Source organism: Medicago truncatula, chromosome 1 (genome assembly GCF_003473485.1).
Source record: "Medicago truncatula cultivar Jemalong A17 chromosome 1, MtrunA17r5.0-ANR, whole genome shotgun sequence".
NCBI lineage: Eukaryota > Viridiplantae > Streptophyta > Magnoliopsida > Fabales > Fabaceae > Medicago > Medicago truncatula.
The window spans coordinates 49,973,740-50,001,285 of NC_053042.1; the positions used below are offsets into that span (position 1 = coordinate 49,973,740).

At 32.0% G+C, this 27,546-nt stretch overlaps 2 protein-coding genes across 7 annotated transcripts; one reads left to right on the plus strand and one right to left on the minus strand.

Annotated features, from left to right (window-relative positions):
* The first annotated feature begins 549 nt into the window (after nucleotides 1–549).
* Nucleotides 550–12,622, plus strand: LOC25485114 (mediator of RNA polymerase II transcription subunit 31). 6 transcript variants are annotated; one of them, XM_039829945.1, is made up of 7 exons: nucleotides 550–708; nucleotides 8,459–8,468; nucleotides 8,550–8,616; nucleotides 10,237–10,334; nucleotides 11,162–11,258; nucleotides 11,502–11,580; nucleotides 12,016–12,622. In XM_039829945.1, exons 3-7 carry the CDS (start codon nucleotides 8,567–8,569, stop codon nucleotides 12,304–12,306), a joined length of 615 nt encoding a protein of 204 aa, XP_039685879.1. In that variant the 5' UTR covers nucleotides 550–708; nucleotides 8,459–8,468; nucleotides 8,550–8,566; the 3' UTR covers nucleotides 12,307–12,622. The 6 variants fall into 6 exon arrangements, with proteins under 6 accessions (XP_039685879.1, XP_039685882.1, XP_039685881.1 ...); XM_039829948.1 differs by lacking the exons at nucleotides 550–708; nucleotides 8,459–8,468 and adding exons at nucleotides 6,561–7,035; nucleotides 8,713–8,994; XM_039829947.1 differs by lacking the exons at nucleotides 550–708; nucleotides 8,459–8,468 and adding an exon at nucleotides 6,562–7,035 and having other exon boundaries at nucleotides 8,530–8,616.
* Nucleotides 12,623–15,101: 2,479 nt separating this feature from the next.
* LOC25485115 (ATP sulfurylase 1, chloroplastic) lies at nucleotides 15,102–19,030 on the minus strand. The gene is made up of 5 exons (XM_013614273.3): nucleotides 18,324–19,030; nucleotides 16,591–16,996; nucleotides 15,858–16,118; nucleotides 15,687–15,773; nucleotides 15,102–15,523 (listed from the first exon to the last, which is right to left on the minus strand). The coding sequence occupies exons 1-5, from the start codon at nucleotides 18,827–18,829 to the stop codon at nucleotides 15,386–15,388; spliced, it is 1,398 nt and encodes a 465-aa protein (XP_013469727.1). The 5' UTR covers nucleotides 18,830–19,030; the 3' UTR covers nucleotides 15,102–15,385.
* Nucleotides 19,031–27,546: the final 8,516 nt, after the last annotated feature.

Consider the following 27,546-nt stretch of genomic DNA (forward strand, 5'->3'; position numbering starts at 1 on the left):
ATAAGTAATTAATGAACTGAAACCGTGTCTGTAACCACCTTGTTTTGGTGTCAAGGGTCTAATCACACACTTTGCCTGCCTGAGTTATTATTATTATGATGATTACGATGATCATTATGTCGTCCTCGTCATCATCGGACAATGGATTGGACCTGTATTTGAGTTACTCATTTTTTTGTTTTTGTTTTTGATACCATGGAAAACCTTTAAATATCTAACTCCATGTCTTGACATATGATAACATGTTTCACTGTTATCAGTTTTACGAGTAGCAGGGCATCACATAATCGTTTCAGGTTTCCTTTGATTCTTTTGCATCTATATGCAGTTTAAAAAGGCAGCCTGGTGCAATCAATTTTTAAGCCAAAACGCTTTTATAGATTTGATATTCCTATGGCTGTGCAAATAAAGTTTTTCACTCTGGGTTTTGAAATTGGTTTTGCTACGAAATGGAATTATAAACTGTGTCTAATCTGATAATATATATATATATATATATATATATATATATATATATATATATATATATATATATATATTTTGAATTTTTTTGATATATATACCTGTTCAACCAAGACTTGGTGGTATTTCTTGATTGCGCTGATGATGTGTCTTAGACAATAATTCTCTGAACATTCACGCATCTCCATTCCATCTTAATTCATAGAGTTGGTGCTCTAATTTGGGTTGGTTTAACTTTCAAAATCAACTAGTAACAAACCCGTGCTGACGCACGGGTACAATAAATGTTTGTTATTTGTAAAAGATCATTAAATTTTAATAAGAATTTTGATATAATTGAATTTTATGTAAATGTAAAGTAAATGTCAAATTATTTGTGTATTATATGTTTGATGGTAGAATAAAGTAAAATTGCATTGATTAGGTAATTTAAACTTTTTTGAATTAGTAGAAGACACTTAAAATCAATTAAAAATATAGAAAAGACAATTGAGATGCAATGTTAATGTATTGGTACAGAATTAGATGATTATGAATTTTTTTTAGAAAAGTCATCAATTAAAATGTCGAATTATTATTCATTAGTTTTAATAAGTATGATTATGAAAATTTGCTAGACTTTGATTTTTATATATTGTTAGCAGAATTAGATGTTAGTGTATTTGTATCAGTGACGACTTCGTCCTTGTATGATAATAGTTTAACAGTGACAACTTGTTTCGTGTATAATAAATCTTTTAAAGTTAACACATGAAATTAAGAAGATAATGAGTTTTAATAAGGACGATTATGAAATTTTGGTGGACTTTGATTTTTATTTATTTTTATTATTGTTAGTAGAAGTAGATATTAGTAGATTTGTATTAGTGATGACTTCGCCCGTCTATAAAAGCAATTATTAGTAGAAGTAGATGTTAGTTGATTTGTATTAGTGACGACTTCGCCCATGTATAATAATAATTTTTAAGGTTAACATTGACAACTTGTTTCATGTATAATAAATATTTTATAATATATATCAGTGATGACATGTCACATGGTTAATAATTATCTTGAAATTTATATTAACGAAAACTTGTCTCTTTTGTTATAATTATTTTAAATTTGTACCTAATGATAACATGTATCACGTATAAGGGATAAAAAAATATATCACGTATAATGCTGATTTTTTAAATTTTTAAGTCATTTTTTCACTTATATTATGATTAAAAAATGGAGTATGCATCTAATTCTACTAACAATATATATAAAAATTGAAGTCCATCAAAATAAATAAATTAATTACATAGTTCTTAGCGGAAATTAGTTACACTTGTGATGATTGTTGTCCGTAATTAGTTTTTTTTTTAAAATAAATTAAACTTTGAAAAATGACAATTATGCACATGAAATTAAGAAGATAATGAGTTTTAATAAGGATTATTATGAAATTTTGGTGGACTTTGATTTTTATATATTGTTATTGTTGTTAGTATAAGTAGATATTAGTAGATTTGTATTAGTAACGACTTCGCCCGTGTATAATAATAATTTTTAAAGTTAACAATGACAACTTGTTTCGTGTATAATAAATCTTTTAAAGTTAACACATGAAATTAAGAAGATAGTGAATTTTAATAAGGACGGTTATGAAATTTTGAAGGACTTCGATTATATATATATTGTTAATAAAAGTAGATGTTAGTAAATTTGTATCGGCTCCCCCTAAAAAAAGTAGATATTAGTGACGACTTCGCCCATGTATAATAATAATTTTTAAAGTTAACAATGACAACTTGTTTCGTGTATAATAAATATTTTACAATATAATCCCTCAAAAAAATATTTTATAATATATATAAGTGATGACATGTCACATGGTTAATAATTATTTTGAAATTTATATGAGCGACAACTTGTTTATTATGTTCTAATTTTTTTTAAAAAAACTAATTACAGATAATGGTCATGTATAACTAATTTCCCCTGATAACTGTAGACTAATTTATTTATTTTGTTGGACTTCGTTTTTTAGATATTGTTAGAAGAAGTAGATGTTAGTAGATTTGTATCAGTGACAATTTCGTCATAATACTAATTATTAAAGTTTTTTTAAGTTAACAATAACAACTTGTTTCATGTATAATAAATATTTTTATAATATCTATATATATATATATATATATATATATATATATATATATAAGTGATGACATGTCACATGGTTAATAATTATCTTAAAATTCATATCGGCTACAACTTGTCTCTTTGTGTCATATGTTCAATACTTATGTCCTCGTGAGCTTAACTCAGTTGGTTTGGATAATGCATAATATATGCAAGGTCCGGGGTTCAAACCCCGACCACTACCAAAATATGTTCGATACTTATTTTAAAATTTATACCGGCATGTCTTGTTTATAATAATTTTTTAAAAATTTTGCGCAGTGACAACTTGTCTCATTTACAACAATTATTTTAAAATTCTGAAGTGATGATGAGTTGACCCTTGTATAATATATTTTGGGCTTAATAGGTCATTTAGTCCTTTAAATAATTTCTAATTTTCATTTTGGTCCCATAAGTAATAAAACTCATGTTTTGGTCTTTTAATTCTGTCTCCGCCAGTCAAAAAAATCCCGTCTGTCAAAATATTAAACTTCCGTTAGTTTTTGTCCACGTGGCAAGTATAAATGGCAAAAAAAAAATTAGAAACCCAGAAAGTAGGGTTCTTTCATCACCATTCATGCCTCTTCTCTTCTCTCACATTCCAATCCATTCTCCTCTTCATCCTTCCCACTCGAATCTCTTCTGTCAAATCAAATCCAACATCACAAGAGGCTCATCTTTCAATTTAAGATCTTCCTCTTCTTTTTCATTGTTATTGCTTTCGCCACCGCAGTTAGGTTCTGCCGTCACAGGCCACCAAATTCCACACTACCAGTAACGAACATAAATGAAAAAATAACATACAGAAGGCCAAAATACAAGTCTGCATTACCCCAACACACACAAACGTTGTTTGAAAAAGGGTTTGGTTAAAGAGAGAAAAGGGAAAATTAGTGGCTATGGTGTGAATAGAGAAAGAAAGTGATTGTAATAATGAGAACGATGGTGAGAAAAACTCTATATTAACAATATATGTTATAGCCACTAATTGGGTTGTTTATTTCTCACCATCCTTCGTTGCTTATTGAAGAAAAACTAATATAGTGGGTTGTTAATTTTGCTTGCTGTTGATTGTAATGATAAGTGAATGCTGCTTATTGTTTAATCGAATTTCAATTCATTCTTCTTCGAAGAAAAAAAAATTGGGTTGTTTATTTTGATTTTCTGTAAATTGAATTGAAATTGGATTGGATTTTTTTTCTTTTTTCTTTTTTGCAAATTTGTTCAGAGATGAGGATAGGGAAGAAGCTAGATAGAATTATGAAGAAAGGAAAGAAAAATTGGTTGATGATGATTTATGAGTTTTTGGATTTTTTTTTTCTTTTTAAGAATGTTGATGAAGATGATGAAGAAGTTGAGGGGGAGAACGATGAAGAAAAGGAAAAAAAGTTAGGTGTTGCTGGTACATCATAAGATAAAATAGACATGTATAATCTAATGGTTCTTTTAAAAAATAAAGATCAAACGATTTAAATTAAAATATTTAATAGGATCTATGGTGGACCACTCTAAAAGTAATCCATCATAGACATTTGGGGTTAAACTTAACAGCCAAGGATTTATTTGACCGACGGAGATACAATTGAGGGACCAAAACCTGACTTTTATTAGTTATGGGACAAAAATCAAAACTTGAAATTAATTAAAGGACCAAATGACCTATTAAGCCTATATTTTGTCACTCTTTTTTAAAGAGTAAATAGTCAATTACCCCCATAAAATTGTAACTTTCGTCAAAACCCCCCTGAATTTTGCAAAATGTAAAAAACCCCCCTGAAATGGTCAAGCGTCTGTCAATTACCTCCTCCGTTAATTTCCTCCATCCAACATGCTGATGTGGCCGTTAACTGCCACGTGGCGCTGACACATGGTCAGGAAAGTCATGCCACGTCATAGGGGGGTAATTGACTATATTTTATTTTATTTTATTTTTGTTCGAAATTTTCCTTCATATATTATATAAAATAAAATATAGTCAATTACCCCCCTATGACGTGGCATGACTTTTTTGACCATGTGTCAGCGCCGCGTGGCAGTTAACGGCCACATCAGCATGTTGGATGGAGGAAGTTAACGAAGGGGGGTAATTGACAGACGCTTGACAATTTCAGGGGGGTTTTGACGAAAGTTATAATTTCAGGGGGGTAATTGACTTTTTACTCCTTTTTTAAAACTTGTCTCTTAAACTATTTATATCTCGTCTGTTACTGCCTCACTTTAAATCCATACACATCACTCTTTTTTCTAATACTACTCTCTTTGATATGTTGTACGTATCAAACGATCAATGTTTTACCGTTATTTTTATGTAACAATGAAATTTATTTACCTTATGTCTTTATGAATATTAAAAAATTAAATTTTAATATTCATTAATTAATGTAACAACACGTCTTTAGATCTTGTAAAAAAACACGTCGTTATATATATATATATATGCGCGCGTATGTAAAATAACATTTATTAAATTATATTTTTATAGGTTAAATAAACTACTACTATTTTTTTATTATTTGATAAAAATAAAATAAAATAATAATAATAATTATTTTTTTAAAGAAATTATTTATTTTTATTTTTATTATGTTACACTAATTTTGCAATAAAAAAAGTCTAGAGAATTGTTGTTCCCACATTACATATGGCTGTGCCACACGAGTAAATGACGTTTTTGTTCCTGCGGTAGTTAACTACCGAAGTTTAGAACCGGCTGCAGCTTCGGCAGTTAACTGCCGACGAAAAAACGAAAAAAAAAAAACCTCGGCACTTAAGTGCCGAAGAACTCATAATATTTTTTTTTTCAAGATTCTCTTAGACTTTAACCTCCACAATTGGAAATATTAAAAACTTACTATCTCATGATTTCATTCAAGATAAATATAAATAATGAAAACTTACTACTAACAATATATTATATAGAAAGAAATGTGTAATGCACTAATGCTACACATGCAATTATGTATAATTAAATATGAAAGATGTTAAGCCTATTGTGATTAGTAGAATTATTTATTTACTTTCACAAAAGCTAATGAAGAATTGCTCCTGTTGATAATATTGTCTTTGTCTAATATGGTCCACTGTATACTACTCCCTCCGATCTTATTTATAAGAGAAGGTTGACTTTTTAGATTTGAATAATATATGTATCTAGTCAATAAACCAAATACATAAATTATTTGATGTATCTAAAAAGTAAATTGTCTCTTGTAAATAGGACCAGAGGGAGTATATTGTATCAAAGTGGCAAGCACATTATTTCTGAAATATGTAAGAAACACTTCAGTGTAGTGTGGAATTGAAAGTCTAAGAGAATCTTGAAAAAAAAATATTATGAGTTCTTCGGCACTTAAGTGCCGATGTTTTTTTTTTTTTTTTTTCGTTTTTTCGTCGGCAGTTAACTGCCGAAGGACCTTCGGTAGTTAACTGCAGCCGGTTTCAAACTTCGGTAGTTAACTACCGCAGGGGCAAAAACGTCATTTACTCGTGTGGCACAACCTTATGTAATGTGGGAACAGCAATTCTCAAAAGTCTATACCCCTTTACCCCTTTCTATCTCGTACAAACTTAGAGTATATTTTTATAATTTTCTTTTTATTTTATTTTTTGGGCTTAATTGCACTTTTGGACTCCTATCTTTTCAAAAGTTGCGGTTATGGATCCATAACTAATTTAAATACAAATCAGCCCCCTATGTTTTGATTCTTTGGCAGTTTTGGACCCCAGTACATTGTTGATTCGGTCAACGCTGACGTGGCACCCTAAGTGAGGTGCCACGTGTCAATATTTTTTTTGTTTTTTTGCCTTGGGGGTCCAAAACTGCTAAAGAATCAAAACATAGGGGGTTGTTTTGTATTTAAATTAGTTAGGGGTCCATAACCGCAACTTTTGGAAAGATAGAGGTCCAAAAGTGCAATTAAGCCTATTTTTTTGTCATTTAACTTTATTCCACACACACCATATTTATTTCAAAGTTAATTTTCTCTCTCTTCACCAAAGAAATCTAGAAAACTCTCTCATTCTCAAACAAGCCCTAGCCGCCGCCGCCTCCTCCCTCCTTCAGTGTGTCTCCGGCAGTCGTTACATTGCTCCACCATCTTCATCCTCTCCTTTTCATCTGTAATTATACTCTATCAAATTTATTTCAACTCAAAGATGATTTTAAATTTCCCTACGACCATCTTTTCGGCTAGATCTTGACATCCACGCACAAGCTTTTGAAAATCCATCACCATAAAAAGAGTCCCCTCCATCTTCTCTACAAAACCCATTTAAAAAAATCAGGAACGGACAACCTTCGCCGGTGACCACCACGCCGGAGCTTGCAACCACCGCGCCGGGAAAGAGCTTACGTGTTTTCATCCCGATCTGGGTCAGAATTTTTACACAAACACTTAAACCTGGGCTGTTGTCTTCATCAAGGTCAAGTTCTTTACATATTTTGTTTCCATTACATGCAACAACAACAATACAAATATGAAATTGGATGTGATTTTGTTTTATTTCTAGAGATGTAAAAATTTCTTTTGTAGATGAATCTTTTTTAGTTCTGATGCTACTGATAAAAAAGTCTGTTTTTTTTTTATACTACAGATTGATAACAAAAATCTATAGAACAGCCTTTTTTTTTTTTTCTTCAGAATTTAGGATTTTTTTTTTACAGAAGAATAAAATTTTTATTTGTAAATCAAAAGAATTTTTTTTTTCACTTTCTGTTATTACTTGTTATGATTTAACAAAAAATTCACTTACATTTTCTTGTAATATGACTCAAATAATATTCATTTCTTTCTAAAAAATTCACTTTATGCTATTACTTTACTTGTTGTGGTTTAACTAAAAACATAGTTTTTTATTTATTTACAAAGCCGAAATTGTTATGCATAAAAAAATAAAACCAAACTGATACTAAACCATATTCTCAATTCTTTCACTCTGAGAATCAGCTGCTCATCCCTCTATCTCTTATTTATGGGCTCTTTTTTTTTTTTTTTTTTTTTTTTTCCTTCCCTTATTGCTCGTATGTGATCTGGAATCTTCCTGACAATGAAAGGATAAACATTAGATCAGCTGACAAGTTTGCAAGACAAACAACAAACAAACTAAGAAGGCACAATCATCAGCATTTTCTAATGAATATATTTTGTATATTTGCTTTTTTGTTGTTGATATAATTGTAAAATTGTGTTAGGACTGTTTTTGGATATGTATTCTTTCTTTAACTTCTCATCTTTATACATTTTCTTGTTTTGCCTCATATGTGATGTTGAAGATTCTATAGTTTGTTAAATATGTCATATGTAGCTCAACAATAAAATGAAGATAAAAAATTAAAGAAATAATGAGTTTAATGATCATTTTCATGGTTTTGTAAAGATGAAAAGAAATTATTTTACCTGTCTGTGTTCTTCCTTTTAAAAAGAATTTCCTGCAATGAGAGAAGAAAATGAAGCTAAAGAAATGAAAAGAAGAAAAAATGTAGATAAGAATAAGTCAGAAAAAAGAGGAAAGGAAAATGAAAGAATATGAGTATTGAAGGATAAATATAAAGTCTGTTTGAAATTTGAATTTTGAAATTGAGAATTTGGCTCCATTGATTGGATTCCGTGTCAACCAAAATCTGGCTTATAGTTGGCATGTAATGGAACTGACTTTTTGAAGAGCAAAATAAATCAAACTATAAGCTTTTTATAGTTAAATGACATCATAGTAGTTAAGTGAGGTCATTTAGTTAGAAAAAGTAATTTTAAGACAAAATTTACCCTTAAAAGTGATATGTGGCAGCCAATCATTGATGGGCAAAAATAAGTTTTCCACAACATCTTCCCTTCTTATATTAAGAGAGATATTCAAAGGTGATCTGGGTCATATAAAAGTTCCAAGCTCTAACCCTGCTAATTATATTTCATTAAATAGGTGTGTTTTTGTTCTTGTAGTTGAGGATTCTGTTTCCATGGCCTCTAAAACTGAAAGCGGGAGTCCAAGAGATACCCCACCATCACCGTAAGTATAATTGTAATCTTTTTTAATTTCAATGCCTTTTGCATGTCACATTATCATGGCCACATTTTTTTTTAAGGTTGTGTTTGATATTGATAGGCCCAATACAACACTAGTCTATCGTAGAAGGGGAGCAAAGGGGAAAAGTAAGCAAGGGGGTGGGTCTGCTATCTCAACCCAACCCGAGGACAATAAGGGGACAAATAGAGTAGGCCTCCAAGTTTATACAAGAAAGAAGAAAGACGTATCAAGGGGAACAACAAAAGTTGTTGTGGGAGAAAACACAGTTAGAGGAGGAATAACAGAAGGGACAAATGGCAACGGGAGAGTATAGTGTTAGAGATAGTGTATGGACCGGGCCTTGAGCCCGGCCTCTGTAAGGTAGGTGTTACAGCTGTCTTATGACAGCTGAATTTCTCTGTTGTTAATAGCTTCTGTTGGAAGCTTCTAGTTAGTTAGAGTCAGTAGCTTGTTCTACAGGCTTCAAGTTGGCTAGAGTTTGTTACACTATGTATCTGTAATAAATAAAAAAGTAGTATAATTGTTATCATTCAACCAATTATAATGAATTCTGATAACATTCTCTCATTTTCTTGTATTCTATCTTTCTAACATGGAGAGATATATGGAATCATTTCTATATAGTTAAAGGTGGGGGGTCAGAAAGTCAACATTTTAGAAAAATTGTTTGTGATGGTGAGGCTAAGCCTTTGTGAAGAATGTTTTCCCTTCCTCTGTGATTCCCGACTCATTAGTCATGATCAACCCTTGTGTGACAAGCCACAGCCGCTCTCACTGCAAGCATTAGAGTGTCCATCATTAGCCTCTTTTCCTGTCAATTACCTTCCTGTTTCGTCCATTTGTCTCTAAGGATTCCCTTCCTGTAGATTTCATACTCTCCCAGGATTGGGAGCTTTGATACAAATTTGATAAAACAGAGACCGGTAAAACCTAAAAAATTAATGGCGAGAGCGAAAACAGGAAAGTTGGAATGACGGGAAAAAAAAAAGTAGAAACGAGTGCCTACAAGTGCTGCACAATAGAGCTGATTCTTTATCGCTCCACTCTCCAATTGGCATATGCCCCTTCTGTCATTCCTCCAACTGTTTTATCCGTCTCTGATTTTTTAGTTTTGTTGTTCCACTTGATGCGTCTTTCATCCTTCTTGTACAAAACTTGGAGACTCGGTCTTTCTAGTCTCTTATTCTTCTCGGATTGGGTTTAGACAGCAGCTCATCCCTCTGATCAGTCTGCTCTTTTACTCTTTTTTATGATCGGTCTTTGTTATAATGGGCATATCTGGTAACAGTTTGAAAATTTAATTTATGGTGCAAAAGATAAGGAGAGGCACTTTATGCTGGAAAAGTTATTAGTTTAAGCCTACCAGGCCTGGTTGGTTTTTTAGAGGAACTCTCAAGCCACCCTGCATAAATTGGTTATAACCAATAGTGTTTGTGTTCTATTCAGCATGAAGTGTGTGCCCATTTCAAGGGCTTTCCGTATACTACAAATTTTAATTTGTTCTGTCTTAATCAATTTCTTTTTTCATTAATAGAAGTATGATTTTGGGATTTGTTGGACATATTGAGCTGTACTTAAGCGCTGATGGTTGTTTTTCTCTAGGCCAAAGAGTATATACAAGGATCCAGATGATGGGCGACAACGGTTTTTGCTGGAACTGGAATTTGTTCAATGCCTTGCAAATCCTACCTACATACACTGTATGATTTTCATTTTATCAATAAGAGTTTCAGCTTCTTTAATTTAAGTAATAGCTGCATATGTGGTTGTTGAATCGTGTATTTGAAAGGGCAAAAAAGTTGTTTAGTTAGAAAACAAGGAATGAGTTGTGAAAAAAGGATGTTGGAATTATAAGTAATCGGTATCTTTGATACAGCAGATTATTCAGGAGTAGATTAGGTGTTTGGCTTCTATTTAATTTCAAGTACATGGTCTGTTTAAGGGGTTGCACTTGGATGACATTGAGTTTGGTGACATTGGTGACTTTGTCTCTATCTCTCTCATAATCAATCATTCTCTCATCAAAATAATTTATTTTAATCATTCATCTATCATTCCCTCTCATCCAAATACACTAAAGTCACCGATGTCACAAAGGCTCAATGTCACGGAAACTACTTGGGTGACATTGAGCTTTTGTGACATCGGTGACTTTAGTGTATTTTGATGAGAGAGAATGATAGATGAATGATTAAAATAAGTTATTTTGATGAGAGAGAATGATTGATTATGAGAGAGTTAGAGACAAAGTCACCAATGTCACCAAACTCTATGTCATCCAAGTGCAACTTCAATGTCACCCACTAACCCAAGTAGTTTCCTTTGGGTTGCACTAAGAGGGCTCGCTTAACAGATATATTAAGGAAGATTCCTTTCCTCGAAACACATTGTAATTTCTCTTAATCCAAGGGAATTCCCCTTTTTTTGACAGAAAAACATGGCATGCTTTGTCATTGCTTGGTGCGTGAGTTAGTATTGTAGCTTTTGTTTTTGTTCTTTTTCTTATAGTTGTTACTCTTTTGAACAGATTTGGCTCAGAACAGATATTTTGAGGATGAAGCATTCATTGGGTACTTAAAGTATCTACAATATTGGCAACGCCCTGAATATATTAAATTTATCATGTAAGCATTATATTCTTTTTGTCCCACTAAAGCCTGGAAGAGGGATTATGTTTTACAATTCTACTTAAGGGCACTCAATTATGTTAAATAGGGAAACTCTAAATAATTTTACACAGGGATAAATGAAATTCAACATTCAATGCGACAAAATAATTTGAACCAGTTCTGTCATTTTTATTCTAGTGATGCTTTGTTCAAATGGGTTGCTTTCTGATTTTGTTGCTCATTTTCTACAAATGCTAGGTATCCTCACTGCCTCTATTTTCTCGAGCTTCTTCAGAATGCAAATTTTCGCAATGCAATGGCACATCCTACCAATAAGGTAAATAGTGATATCTTTCTATCCTTTTACAAAATCATGATTTCTCCTGGATTTCATATTAGAGTGCTCATGTGATGTACCATTCTCTATCAGTTTTTAATTAAAAGTCCTTGAGAACAAATTTTGTTGTAAATTGTATGAATTGAGACAAAGATAGATATATAGATATGGATTCTGTGTCATTTTACTTAACTCGAACAATCTATTCATACCGAAATCTACAGTCTATTGTTGTAATTGTGAAATTATGATGCAGTGGGTATTGATAAGAATTTATTTGATTCTTAGCTTGATGTATCTATCTTATGTATCACTAATAGGTTCTTTGTGTTAATTACGTATGTAGATGTATCAAGCCAGATTACTTGCATTTTAAGTTTAAGAATTTCTTTGCCTTGCGTTTCTTGGATTGACCAAATATTGTCTCTGTTGTAGGAATTGACACATAGACAGCAGTTCTACTTCTGGAAGAACTATAGGAACAATCGGCTAAAACACATTTTACCAAGATCACTTGCAGAACCTAGTGCTGCGCTTCCTGCTCCTGCTTCAACTCAACCCCAGCCACCTGTGCCTGCACTACCACCAGTACCTGCTACAAGCGTTGCGGTGACAACATCTTCTAGTCAAGCTCCTTCTCCAATGCCATATGGTATACCCCCTGGCTCCGGTATTGCAAAAAATGACATGAGGAATACTTCAGCTGATAGAAGGAAAAGAAAGTGAGTGCTTTATATATGAAACACTTAATACTTTCTTTCTTCCTTCGCAGATAGATGGGAGTTGAAGTAATGATAATGATAGGGCAAAAAATTCCGCGCAAAGAAATTATTTTTATTAGTTATTTTCTGTGACCTATTTTTAGTTTGGTAGCACAATGCCAATTGAAAATACATATGCAGCCGGTTGGAACTTGTTAGATTCGTAGGAATGAATTGTAAAATTATTTCACAAATTTCAAATTATCTTTTAATGGATTCTCCTCTACCTGAAATAGTTTTTGTATGTTACAAATGATGAAAGGAGTATGTCTGTATTTAAATCGGTACAAGCTTTGGCTGACAATATTTGGTGGAAGTGATTCTACCACCATTACTATGGACCTGTAACATGTTCTTGGAATCACTTCACTAAAGTGAACTGCTCACTTTAAAGAGGTGTTATCCGAACATCTAATAGGGCAGTGTGTGGGTGCTGGGTGGGGGGTTTTATACGGTGGTTGTCGTTTGGAAGTGTCTTGTCATTGGTTCCAACTAAAATGGCAAGAAAGAAACTCGTTGAGGTGCAGTTGGTCGTCATGACAAGCCAAGTAGGAAATAACAAACTATCCCAGTACACAAACAAACCCTACTCAGTAGAGAGTAGAGACAAAAGGAACTACTACATTGGTTAAGAAATTAATATTCTTTAGTCAAATTACCACTCAGATTGTAGAGAATAATAATTTTGACATAATTGTATTTTGGTGTCCTTGGTTTGATGAATTGGCGATTTTACCGACTGTAGTTTCAATTACTTAAAACAAATCCTCAAACATTTAATTTAGGGGATGCATTGGATTAGGATTCTATGGGATTTTAAAAGACTTTTTAATTATGAAAAAGTCTTGTGTTATTCAATCAAAACTTTTTGCAACTTAAAAAAAGTCTTGTGGTATTCAATCAAGACTCTTTGTCATTTTAAAAAAGTCTTGAGGTATTCAATCAAGACTTTTCATCACTTACAAAAAGTCTCGTGGTATTCAAAATCATTCAAATTTCGAAGGATTGTTTAATAAATTGGATTTTGTGGGATTTTGTAGTGTAATTTTAACAAGAAAAAGTCTTTCATAAAAAGATAAGATTTCTCGAAATTGTTTTTCTTTTAAAAGTTACTATCTCTTTCTTCTCCTCTCTCTCTCTCTCTCTCTCTCTCTCTCTCTCTCTCTCTCTCTCTCTCTCTCTCTCTCTCTCTCTCTCTCTCTCTCTCTCTCTCTCTCATCCTCCTTCATCTCTCTATCTCATAAACAAATAAAAAACTGTATTGAGAATATTATTATAGAGAGTATCAATGTTCCGCAAATCGAGTGTTAATTCTCCGAGATTACCGAGTTTACGTTTTTAGGTACAAAAATCGTGTTAACTCTGAGGTAAACTCGGTTTCTGTTAAAATCGGAAGGTTTAACGAGTTTGATTGAGTTAACACTCGGTAAACTCGTGTAAACTCGACCGATTTGTAGTGGCTGACACAATTTTTTTTTTGAAAGATTTGTAAGTGCTGACATAATTTTAAATATGTACAATTGAATTTTGTGGGAATAACATTTTTAACAAATAAAAAATGTGTATTGAGAATAATGTGTTAGAGTGTTTTTTAGTCCCTTAAAATCTTATAAAATTCTTAAAATTTGAAAATCAATAGTAAAAGAATTTTTTATTTGTTTTATTTTTCTTTATTCAAACGCTAGAATTTATTTTTATCATTCACGCTTGTAAGTTTGTTCTTTTTCCCCTAAAATTCATTGAATCCTTTGAAATTTTAAAATCACATAAAATCCTTTAAAATCCTTAAAAGTCAGTGTGATAAATTCTTTAAAATCTTGAGTGTATAAAGTCTTTTACATAAAAAGTCTTTTAAAATCTCACAGAATCAATACAATCTCACACAGTCTTTTGAAATCTAAAAACATTTTTATTTATTAAAATAGTCTTTTAAAATCCTAATCCAATACACCCCCTTAATCATTTTAGATCAATGGAATTTGGTTTTGATGCTTTGTCTAATTGTTAAACATTTGTGTTAAGGTGGATGTCAATTTATGATGTTACAACTCAGATGACTATGACACGACAATCCATTGCAAAATAGAAATTCAGCCCAATCGTTAATGTTGTCCAATTACTAACGTAGTGACACATCATGCCATCTTAGGTTGTTGATACATTATTACAACAAAATATCACTCACATCACATTAGGTCATATTCTCAGAATTGGAAAGCATGCAATACCGGTTGGACTCTATCTCATTCTCGTTGATTTATGGAGACTTTGATTTAATTAAGCATTTTAATCTGTTAGATTTTTTTTATGGAGACTCTATCTGATTCTGATATTATTATATTATTATTTAAAGTTCATATTTGACATAAAAAAAAATGGAAGAATATTATTAGAATCAGTTGTCAAGACAGCAAGTACCATTGAGCTAATTAAAAGTCAGTCTTGAAAATTGTTTCTCCCAAAGAAGACAAAGGGCGACCACTGTCTATTTTATGAGTGGTGTGTGTTTCTAGCCATAATTTATTGAACGAAGATTTCCACTGAGAATTACATTAGTTCATGTTTGGGATATGCCAAATAGCCATATTCTATTGGCGTGTGGGATTTTATCATTTGCTCGAGTTCAGTTTGATTTCAATGATACATGAACACAATTATTAGCTTCTGACACAGGCTCACGATTGAGAGAACCTTATATCAGTAATGCTGTCAATTTTATCATCATAATGAGTTCAAGATTGAATTAATAGGACTTAGTGCTGAAAACAGTGTAATAGTATAAATTAGACTGAATGTAAGCACTCAAACCAAACCAAATCATTTGCAAACCACAATCAAATATATTACAGAGAGGTGGCACTATAACTGCAAGAGGCAGCACTACAAGCCATACTTACAGAGAGGCAATGTGTCTCTATGCAAGAGCCATCCCAAACTTTATTAGGGGATTAGGCCATGAGATCTTGGTGAAATCAGTGTCTAGGCAGGAGAATACATAAACTTAAAAGTTTCTCCCAATCAGGTTTATACATTAAAATACAACACTAGACCGGAACAGGTTCCGGAACTTTGCCATTGCTTGAAAGTGCTAAACTATCATAATAGTCAACTAGCACCTTCCAGCCACCAGGGCACATAAATCCATCAGGAGGACTTTCTTTGTTCCTAGCAAGTGTGCGCATCTGCAAAATGCAAGTAACCTTTGTTAATTAAGATGCAACATATATGCAACTTGTGTAGATGTGTCAGCATCAGTGTCATGTTTGTATGTGTTTGTGTCAGTGTCAGTGCTTCATAGTCAATTAGAACAAGACTGTATGTTACAAAATCACATAATGAACATACCTTTGTGCCTGATATGAACACGAAATCCTGAGGCCTTGATGGATCAAAGAATGCCATTTTACCCTGAGTCTTGTCATATGCAGCAACCTACACATGAATGGAAATAATCAACAGAGAGACCTAAGTGAACCCCAATGTATTTATTAGTGAGAAAATAAATTCATCAATTACCCTGAAAGGAAGAATGTTTAAGCGCTCAAGTCCAGGTGCCATGCTCAATACTTTCTTTCCATGGTCAGCATCATATAGATCTCTTTTTTCAACGGGATGGCCCATGCCTGCAGGGTCTCTACCGACAATGTAGAAGTTAGCCCCTGCATTGATCCTAGCCTTTGCATGCCACTGCACCTCAGTTGGTCCAGCATAGTGCATGGGAGACGGGAATATGGATACAACTGTTGTCTCTGGATCGAGAACACCATCCTCAAGTACCTAAAGAAAGATCAAAAGATATAACTTATAAGTGAAATTTTCCATCCAAAAAAGAAACTTGAACCATATGGGGATTTTTTTGGTAGGTAAATAAATTATGGTTCTTAGTCAACTACAGTTGGGATATGGTAAAACTATAGAAATTAGAAGCAATGTTGTCAATCACGGCTCAGAAATTTACGGTTTTTTTTCAAATTCTACTAAACAAAAATGCTATGACTCCGCTATTTGACACCATTTTGTACTTAATAGCATATCATAAAACAATAGCAGTTTCTTAAAATTCTGCTGTGCTATAGCATTATGGCGTTCTATAGCCGATTAGCCGCTATATAATAATACTTATTAGAAGGGAAACATGCATGCGTGGAAAAGCAAGACATTAAGGTATTTCCCAACACAAAAAGAAAAGAAAGTGGCGTAGCTTCAACAATGAGACTCTGTAGTCACATCTTCAATTTAGTACACATACCTTCTCATGCTGTTTCATCCTCCAATCAAGCGGTACATCATCAGCTTTGGTATAGCCTCCAAGTGGATGAAGCAAAAGGACTGGATTCTTGTAACCCATATCAAGAAGCCGCTTGCGGGTATCAGTCATTAGCAAAGCATGGCCATTGTGGACAGGATTCCGGAGCTGGAACGCAAACACAGCATCAGCACTGCGCCTTGTGAACTCATCGCGGAGTTCTGAAGGGGACAGACGAAAATGATCAAGTCCATCATGATACTTGATGGGTTCTATAACCTCTAGGTCACCACCAATCAGCCAATTTCCAGCATTAGTTATAGTTTCTTCAGCATAAGGCAGGCCGGGAGCAGTTGTTCCCCAAGTACGAGCTATCCTTTCTTCTTTAGGGTGCTTATAAATTTCGATACTGAAATAGCCAGATGAAAAATATTAGTCATAGGAAACAAATGGAACAAAAAAAAAATGAAAATCACACATAAAATATCACTATGCATAAAAACGTGTTTAATAAAATCACTATGCAAATAGTGCACAGAGACATTCCACAAAATCAACTAGAAACTGCAATAGTAGACAAAGTACAATATTCATGACACATTCTCCTATTTGCAACAAGAATTTCAAAGTCAAACATGATATTGTGTATTCTAAACATATGTCTATACAAACACTATATATTCAATGTATGTCTTATGGCGTAGTGTTCAGTGAGAATATTGTCTTCTTGAACTTATCTTAAATTTCCCAGTTGAAATAAGGAAGATGAAAACAAAATCTAATTTATTTTTATATTTGTTTGGTAAAAGACCCTTTGTATCTAGAGGTTTTGTGGGTGTACTTTTTTCCTATAGTCTATTTCACAATGCTTTATCACGAGGTATTGTTTTAGTTCCTTACCAATCATCAGAACAACCAGCATTGGTAAATATAACCTGATATGACTAAATACAAATAAGATCGAATTCATATGAATAAAAATAAAATAAAAAAGGAGGCAAACAATGACAATAGAGGAAACCCATCTCAAAATCATCACGGCATTATATGAATTGTTGACTATCAAACCAATCATAACATTCCAACATAAAAAGAAAAAGAATTAAAACAAGGACACAAAACATGTACGGAAAATGAGCTTATCCTTAGCATATTCCATCCAATCTTTGCACATTTCAAACCTAAAACTCTCCCCATTTCCCATCATACAACTTGATCACACATACAAAAACAGCTCACAATAATTGACCAATTAAACTCTATGACTGGCTCAAGAAGCCAATCAAACGTCCATATTGAAAACAAGTACAATTTGCAAAAGCATATCTCTCTCCTCGAACAAAAACAAAAATAGAAAAAATAATCATTGGAGACAATTAAACTTCCCAACCCCTCCCTTCCACTTTCCCTTCCTTTCAATGATGATGCAGTTAATTTTGATCCACATGTTTTTTTTTTTTTTTTTTCCACAGTCAACCAATAACAAATAAACTTTTTGCACAACTTGTAAGTTTTATATGATTAAAAAAATATAACGATTTGTGATTGATTGAGAGTGTATCAACTAAATCCTACAAATGCTAGAACCTATGAGCTTCATCATATATACTAACAAAACAATAAGATAAATTCACAAGAATGCTACAAGTTATGAAATTAACATACTAATAAGAGAAAATCACAAAAACATTATAGGTATACTATACATGAACAAGAGAAGAAAAGGGGTATCTTACTCTTTCAGAATAGCAACAGGGTTACCCTTTGAATCAAAAAGAGCAACTTTTGTAGATTCACCGATCCGATGTTTCTGATCATCATCAATAGCCAAAACAATAGGAACAGACATATTCACAAAAGACCCATCATTGAGTCTAAGTGAATTGAAATGAAGCGTTTGGAGGAACTCTCTTTCTCTCATGAAACCACCAAGTGGGGTAGCCCACCCTTCACTCAGCACATGAACCCATTCAACGTCAATCTTTGAAAGCTTTATCCTTGGCAATGATAAAGCTTCGCCCTTTTTCAAATCTCTCTTTGATTCTTCCACCACAAGCTCCACCAATTTTCCACCATCCGGTTCAATCAAACCGGATGAAACTCGAAGCCTCTGATTGGTTCTGGCTTTTGTGCCAATTGCTACGTTGACTCTGATGGGAGGGGCAAAATGGGTATCAAACGTTTTGAAGAGAGAGTGAGAAGGGAAAGAGGTTTTGGACAAAAGGGTAGCCATGGAAGCCATTGAAGGTTTTGGTGGCTGAAGAAAAATGAAATTCGTTTTGGTATATAAAACTACAAAAAGGTATTGTTGCTAGTGGATGAAGGAGGATAAAAGGGTAATTCACAAACGCACAAAAATGTGAACTTTATTATTAATTGAATTGAAAAAACTAAAAACAAAAACTTTTGCGTAGTGGTCTTAGACAGAAAGACAGAAACGTAGGTAGATCAGAGAGAAGAGTTTGTATGTGTATATATAGTGGAGTTGATTTGATAGAGACATGTTGGGGGGATGAACCTAGACACTGTTTTTTTTACCCTTTTAATTTGTTCGGTTACTTACTTATTTCGTGATCTCGATATATCTCTCGGGTAGCACTTGGGTGACATAGAGTTGGATGACATTGGCCAATCACAATGTCACAATGCTTGTGAAAGAGAGAAAAACACAAGCATTGTGACATTGTGATTGGTCAATGTCATCCAACTCTATGTCACCCAAGTATTTTCTTATGTCTCTCCTTTCACTTTTGGAATAATTGTTTCAGGATTTTCACTATATGTTTTAATACTCTCTCTTCTTCTTTCTCTCTATATTGTTCTTATTCAATAAGAAGAGACGAAAAATAGTTGTCATAAAAGTTTTAACTGTTTTTATGATGATCGATACTTTTTTTTTTTCTAATACATCTTATGATTTTTTTTATTAACCATCTTTTTCACATAGGAAAAGATCTCGTAATTTGAATTTCATGGGAGGTGAGATAAGTAAAGTCAAACTAAAAAAATTTTCATCTAAAAATTGAATTCAAGTTCTTCTAAATAATTTATCGGTGAATAATTTTAATTATTTGAACCCAATTATTTGATTATACATATTAGGATGATTGATAGTTATTATTGTTGGTCATGTGAACTTAGCCCAGTTTGACAAAGACAATGCATAATATATAATATATGTAAGGTTTAAAAAAAGTTAATATTGTTGACAAGACCAAAATATATTAATGTTTAACTTTTTTGTCATAAAATGTATTTATATTGATTAATTTTTTTACGTTATGGATTAATGTTGATTACTCCTTCCTTAATAAGCTTTCATTTTTCCATCATTATATTAAAATTTTATTGAAAAAATTATATTTTTTTTGACCAATTGAAAAAATTATCTTAAGAACCAAATCAAGAAAAGAAGTACTTGTGAACTTAACTCAGTTGATAAGAACAATGCATAAAATATACAAGGTCTGAGATTCAAACCCCGATCACCATAAAAAAATCAAGAAAAGAAAAAATAAGTTATTCAATATATATATATATATATATATATATATATATATATATATATATTGATCTTAATGTCTTGTTACCCTCCCAGAGTCCCACTCTTTAGAGGGGCTAATTTAAATTACATCATTTTATCTTTCGTGTTTTTAGTGATGATCAGGGTTTGAACCTCAGACCTTGCATATATTATGCAGGAATGCTAGCAAACCTCACTTTTGAACACTCTTTCTAGCACTCACTCTTCTTTTATTGGATGAAATCAATCTATATCCTACCACTTTGTCAGAGTTATATTTTCAATGTATAGACCCACAATGATTTAAATTTATAAGAGATTGTTCAAAAGAGAGTGTTGCTAGCCGTACTACTCTATTATGCATTATCTTTATCAATTGAACTAAGTTTACGGGAACTCGTCTTTCATGTTTAAGTATACAATACACCATCTGAAAAAGTAAATATACATTTTTTGGTTACATGAAGAAGCAAATATATGAAGCAGAATATATTATCCTTTTTTAATATATGTTTGGATTACAATATGACATTCTTAAAAATTATTGTATTACTCCGTTCGGTTTTACATGTAAAAGAAAGTCGAGTCAACAAAAGTTAATGTATCTGGTTCAAATTTTAAATCATTTACATTAGTTTTTGTTGATCCAATATTTTTTTATTTTTTTTATATAAGATCGATGAAGTATATTTTAACCCATTTTAATGTAAATAATTTTTTTTTGTAATAACAGTCAACACTTTAAGGCACTGCTTTTCGGACAAAAAGTAACACTTTAATACATCATTTAAGAAATAATTTTACCATTAACTTCCAAAATTAATTTTATGATTTTAGAATATGAAATTTAATTTTAAATAGTTTCTTTTTATAGATCGTAGCAATTTATCTAACATTTTTATTTTATGAAGTATTACCTCATTGTTTATGATGTAGTTTAAAACTAAACATATTTAATGGTGACGTGAATAAAAAATAAAATATGCACACAAAAAAATATGCATTACAAGTTTATTTTTTGGTAACAAAAGATGGCAAAACCTATAAAAAAAGAAAAAACTGCGGATCAAACCGAACACAATTATAAATGCAAGCCTCGAATAAATCATTAAAGATTATACTATTAAGCCAATTAGGAGGAGTCTCTAACACATGAGTATCAAACGTGCTCATTGTAAAACTAAAACTAGTTAACCAATCAACAATTTTATTGCCTTAACGCCTAATATGGATAATCTGGACACTCAATGTCATATTCATAAGGTGATGAATACGCTGAATCAAAATATGAGTTGCTCTATTAATGTTAAATCTCCTTGAAACTATGTCATGCACAACACCTTAGACCACTTTCCACTATTAGCTACATAAAACCCTACCTTTGTTGGGATGGGATTTCCTGCTGTAATATTTACACGCAGTTGCACGCTGTAGTTGTTCTACACCGTCTGATCTGAAGTGAACGGTTAAGATCTGACATTGTGTGAAATTATTGAAATTTGTGCTGTGAATTGGAACCGTCAAATCATGGATTGATGGCTGAGATTTGCTACTGCGGCAAACTGTGTGAATTTGCTACAGCAGCAAATCCTGATCCACCTTTGTTCCATATCCTTTCCCACATACATACCTCATATCTCAACATGGAAACCATCACAAGTTCCATTATTTTGTGTAGCCCTTCAGCTAGCGCCCTTCAGAATTTCGAAAAAGACTTTCACATTCAACAAGATCAACTTACTCTTTGTAAGCTCCGTCACAATTTAACTTAAACCAACCTCTAAAGGGAGCTTCTAACTAATGTAAACAATGTCAAGATGTCACGACAAGCCAGTAGAACGTGATTGGTCACAAATTCCATATTTAGGATCATGTAAGTTGGATCATCTGGGTGAAAAAAAGTCGGCTTCAAAAACTGAATTGTTTCTCCATGTCTAAAGATACTAGCAAGTTGTCATGAAAATAGTTAACCATGCATCCTTGTACACTAGGTGGTCCCTGTTTATAAGATGCTATAAGATTCAGTTCCTACGATTAACATAAAATATTTCAGTAATATAAATAAGAGTTACTATAACATGATTTATATGAGTAACATATATTCAATGACTCAAATACAATGATGATTGTTTCCTCTTCATTTCTACAAATCGGACAAAGGGAGGAAACTCCTACATTCCATCGACTTGTGCACTTGTTGGTAAGAATATGCTCATTGGCTATTTATTTATACACATGAATGTTTGAATTTTGTGAGGACCCTTCCAAGCCCATATCTTATTCAATCCTCATAAATGTTTGTAGTTTCCTTGTTGAAGGTCATTGGTACTTTGGTACGTGAATTGACGAGTGTTGGTGCCTTCTCACCCCATAGAAGTTGGGCCATCAATATCTATAGGCACCAAAAAAAGGCTAACATATATGTCACAATGCTTGTTTTCTCATTATCAGAGTGTCCATAATAATTAGGGTATTATCAATCGAAGGTCGAATATAAGTTAACATGAGAGAAGCTCTACAAGGATTCCACTTAACCATCCAAAAGCTAATATGATTCAAATATCACAACTGCTACACAATATGATTTTGAAACTGATCCCAAATACTTGTTAAATCTTTCCATAAAGGAGAGTCATAGAGTTAAGAGTTGATTTTAATTTAACATGCAAATCATTATTTTTAACATATGTATTGTACAGGTAGGGTAAAAGAGATCATCATGTCTTTTGATTATATTCCAAAGCATTTACATTTGGACAAGTTCATTCATTTGATGATGACTTCTAATCCCAAGGCCTACATTTTTTTAGGTAAGAAACAAACTTCCCAATTAATCAAGTGTGATTTATGTAACGCCCAAATTACTTTCAGGATTGTCGATTAACCCCACAAATTAATACGAGTCTTTTCAGCATGCCATATTCTTACTAACACACTTTTTGAGAAACTTCTGAGATGATAACCCATATTGTTGGTATATGTAGTATCAATTAATCCTTATGAGCTCTCCTTAAACTGTATAGTCCAATACTTACACGACCTCAAGATCTCTCTCATTCTGATATGATTTGGTTCATTCATGTGTCGTTTGCCTAAAAGTATATCAGGAGCCGCTCATTGCACGTGCCATGCCCATCGACGATCACCCCGTCCTCGCCAGCCTCAGGTGTCACAACATGTACCATTCTAACATATAAAAAAATATATTATTATTAATACTTAAAATGAATTTGGATCCTGTCTCACAAAACATCTCTGCAACTCTCCCACATTATTTTTCTATCTATCTCTCTGAATCTCCTGCTCAATTTTTTCCCATCTTCTCTCTCCTTTCACTTACATCTTTTTGTGGGAGATGATCCAAACCCAATTAGAACATATGCATCGGATATACTCTCACTCTATCAATGCTATAAATTTCAAAAAGCTATTGACTATTTCAATAATTCACAATAAAAAAATAAAGAATCTTAAATTAAAAATAAAAGAGAATAGTGACAATGCTATTTTGCATGCCTTCATCAATCCACAATGGACACGAGTGAAAGCACCTAATCCAAAAGAAACAAATTAGCCAGCAAAGTGGAAGCGGTGGCTACCTATAAACTTTACAAAATAATGATATCTAAATGCAAATGGTTTTACCTATACTTGTTTTATGTGAACTCTAGTAAAAAATACTACTCCTTTTCTTAATATATTCTTGTAAAAAAACAGTACCTCAAATTCTCACACGTTGTTGGTGATGTTTGTTACACTTAGTTACGACGAATGTTCCTGAGTAGAAGAAATTAAAGATTCAAAAGTGACATTCAACGTTGGATAGAGACAGTGTCCGAAGAAAAAGTGACCTCATCCGTTAGCTAAGAAGAATGGCTCATTCAACACTCATGGTCATGGTGGCTGGCTGAATATATATTATAGATATATAGGACCAAGAAAATGAATTTTCCCTTTCTCTCGTCTTCATTCATTCATCAATATAATTTGAAACATTTTCAAGTGTTCGTATGAGAAACAAACACTTCCAGTTTATTCTCTACTAGATAAAAAACCATTTTCATTTTTGAATATTTGTATTCAATTTATTTATCTTATTCATTCATTTTGAATCCAACAACCAATTCCCCATCCTTGGTATTACTAGTATTTTTTATATAAGTTTTACTAATACTTCATTTTTATATCTTTACGTGGATCATGTGCCTTTTATTTTTCTAAGAGGAGGACCAAACTATAAGGCCATCATGTGCCATTGTCTTTTACTAAATTTAATTATATACATATATTGATTTATATCTCATCGTTTACCACCTTTCAAAAAAAAAAACTCATCGTTTATCACATTATAACACACTTTATATATATTTTTGGTGTACAAGGCTAAAATCAAAACAAACAACAAAACCAAAAACTACTCTCTAGAAAAGAAGGTTCCAGCCTCATCAGCCCTTAGAAGGTTCAAAAGACCCTCCGGAGGAGAAGGAATGGTAATCTCGCTATCGGACGATGTTTCAAACTTAGCCATACACTACTAGAAAAAGCAAAATTAGCGAGGAAAATTAGTGACGGAAAAAATGAAATTCCTCACAAATTCCTTAGTCGCAAAATTTAGTGACGGAATTAGAGAGAGATTTCATGTTTTCCCTTACTAAATATCCCTCATTAGTTTTTGTTTTTTTAGTAGTGATAAAATCTGCATATTAGTTTCCTTCTCGAAGAGTGTGATAAACTGTGCAATAATAACTTTGCTCAATCATCTCCTTGATGTCTTGAATGAAAAGACCATAAACATGAAATTTGAAGAAGGGGCCTTTAACAAGGTTAATGCAGTGAAGAGAATCAGAGTAGCAAACTAGATTGGTAATTCTTTATATGGATACAAGTCCAGCTAGTGCATTTTAAGGTAAATATAAATACAATTGTAACTAAAAAAACATAAATATTTGGAGGGCTTCTATGTATACTCGTAAATTGAAGAGTTTTGATATATTTTTTTCTCTAAACCAATGATAAAATAAAAATTATTTTTATGAATCAAAGAACTATATTTATCGAATTTTGTGTTTTAAAAGAAAAATCATTTCATAAAAAGAAAACATCATTACAAGTATTATAATAACTTTTTAAATTTTATCGTAACAATATTATATATTCACTATTATAAAAATTCAAAAAAAGAAAATCACAGTACTCAGTTATTATAATTATGTAAATGATAGAAAATAGTTTTTTCAAATAACATAAGTACTTAGTTATTATAATAAACTACATCAGTACTTAGTTATTATAATTAGAAAATCTCATTTAACTATCAATTTAAAGACCAAATATATCAATACATATGAAAGTGACTCATTTATAGTAGAAACTCTCATATATTTATATCTCATTAGAAGTCTAAAACTACTCTTGTAAAAAAATAGAAGTTAAAACATAGTGATCTCTATTAAAGGACCTTAATAATGCTTATCTGACAATAATATGTGGCATGGCCCTAAGAAAACAACAATGGTAAAGTGGCATGTTTTTTCTTTTTTTATATAAAGGAAAAGTGGCATGTTGACATTGGCAGGCCAAAATAAATTAATAATTAATACCACCAGTTTATTTAGTTCAAAAATGTCGTTAAGAAAAAGATTCTCCCCTGTCAAAAAATTATAATAATATGCGTAAATATAAATCAATTGCTATGGACACTGCAATATACATGAGTTAGGATTCGAACTTTGAATTTCTCACTTATTTACATTAAGAGTAAATTTTTAACAATTACGGACTAACGGCAAGCGAGATAAAGAAAGGCAGCTGACCCTATGTGTAAAACCTAGATTTGTTGACCAATAAATTCATGCTAATATAAGTGTTATACGAGCATTGCTTAAGGAATTCATAATAAGAAATTTTGTTTTACAAATGCATGCATTTTTTGGTGTTGCTAATACATACAAGTTTAACTATTGTCAATGAGTTATATTATATATTTATTCTCAAGTTTCATTTTTTTCTTCCTTAAACAATATTTTTAGGGCACTTGAATAATTTAAAAATAACAACACCAAATATAATTTTTGTTGTTGTTTTTATTCGATATCGGAGAAAAGACTATAGTGGAGTAGGGTATCTGTCATTACAACTTACTAGTAAAGATAAACTAATATCTTATATATAAAATAGTTTTTTTTTTTTTTTTTTTATATCAAAATTAACCTTAAAACGTGCTTAGAGATTATAATACTCCCTCGTTGTGTGTGATACAAGATTCATAAACTCACACACTGAATTTTATTTAATAACAAGTGGATTTTTGAATTTGATGGTAAAAAAGTTTGGCACATGTATTCAATATTTTTTATATACAATAACATGTATTCAATTACTTTACTCGTTGCTTATTATAATAAGCTTCAACGAAAATTACGAGTATTGCGAAAAGTAGTTACATTAATAAATTTTCAAAAAATTGTATCATTCTTACAATTAATTATGATAATTCTTACAATGAATGTTGAATTTGAAAAAAATGTGTTATAATAAAGGACAAATAAAAGTTTAAAAATGTCTTATAAGTAGGAAGGGAGTACATCCTATCATTATGTGACTTTGTTATGTTACTTCATAAAAGTATCAACATAATTATCTAGGTGGTGAAATGTGATTCTATGTAGAAAATTGATGTTGACACATTTGATAGGGCTGAAAAACGTATGTAAGTTATTCAAATATCCCTCGATAGTTAACTGCCGAGACAGTTCAAAATCGACTGCAGTTAACTACCGAGGAAAACTTCGGCAGTTAAGTGCCGAAGAACTTCAATGATGTTTTTTATTGATTTTAACTGTAAATTTTCGTTTCTCTTCAAACCACCATGAATGGTTCTTCATCTTCCAATATGCCGACAACTTCTTCTCTTTCCAACAACTTATTTTGGCTGAGATCTATTTTGGCTTTTGAGATTTTATTGGAAAGCAATTTTTAGTCATGTGTTTGCACAACAATTTAATCCTCGATATAAAAGAAACACGATAAGAAGAAATTCCGTTTATTTTCCATTCTGATTAATTAGGGAAAGAGCAACAATTTCAATTTTTTACTGATGAGAAACATGAAGAGACAATCGCAGTTGAGTTTGAAGATTTAATTTTGAGAGGAGTTTGAGTTTGATGATAAAAGCTAATAATAAAAATATAAAATAAGTTGCCAACAAAATGAAACTGGTTCCCCGGTAGTTAATTGCAGCCGGTTTTGAACTGTCTCGGCAGTAGGAATATTTAGATAATTTACATATGTTTCAGCCCTATCAAATGTGTCAACCGCAATACTCTTCTACGTATGTGCAAAACTTTATTTTTTACCGCGAGATTGAATACTAATATTTTTTTTTTTTGAGCAAAGATTGAATACTAATTAAACTCTTAAAAAATACCAAGAAAAAT

Excerpts from the sequence above, each read along its gene's own strand:
- LOC25485114 (XM_039829944.1), top strand. The coding sequence starts at position 8,408 with ATGGGCAAAAATAAGTTTTCCACAACATCTTCCCTTCTTATATTAAGA. Across the intron at positions 8,469-8,549 it reads ATTAAGAGAGATATTCAAAG|TTGAGGATTCTGTTTCCATG; the intron begins GTGATCTGGGTC and ends TTGTTCTTGTAG. Across the intron at positions 11,259-11,501 it reads GAATATATTAAATTTATCAT|GTATCCTCACTGCCTCTATT; the intron begins GTAAGCATTATA and ends TACAAATGCTAG.
- LOC25485115 (XM_013614273.3), bottom strand. The coding sequence starts at position 18,829 with ATGGCTTCCATGGCTACCCTTTTGTCCAAAACCTCTTTCCCTTCTCAC. Across the intron at positions 15,774-15,857 it reads TAAACATTCTTCCTTTCAGG|GTTGCTGCATATGACAAGAC; the intron begins GTAATTGATGAA and ends ATTCATGTGTAG. Across the intron at positions 15,524-15,686 it reads TGTTCATATCAGGCACAAAG|ATGCGCACACTTGCTAGGAA; the intron begins GTATGTTCATTA and ends TGCATTTTGCAG.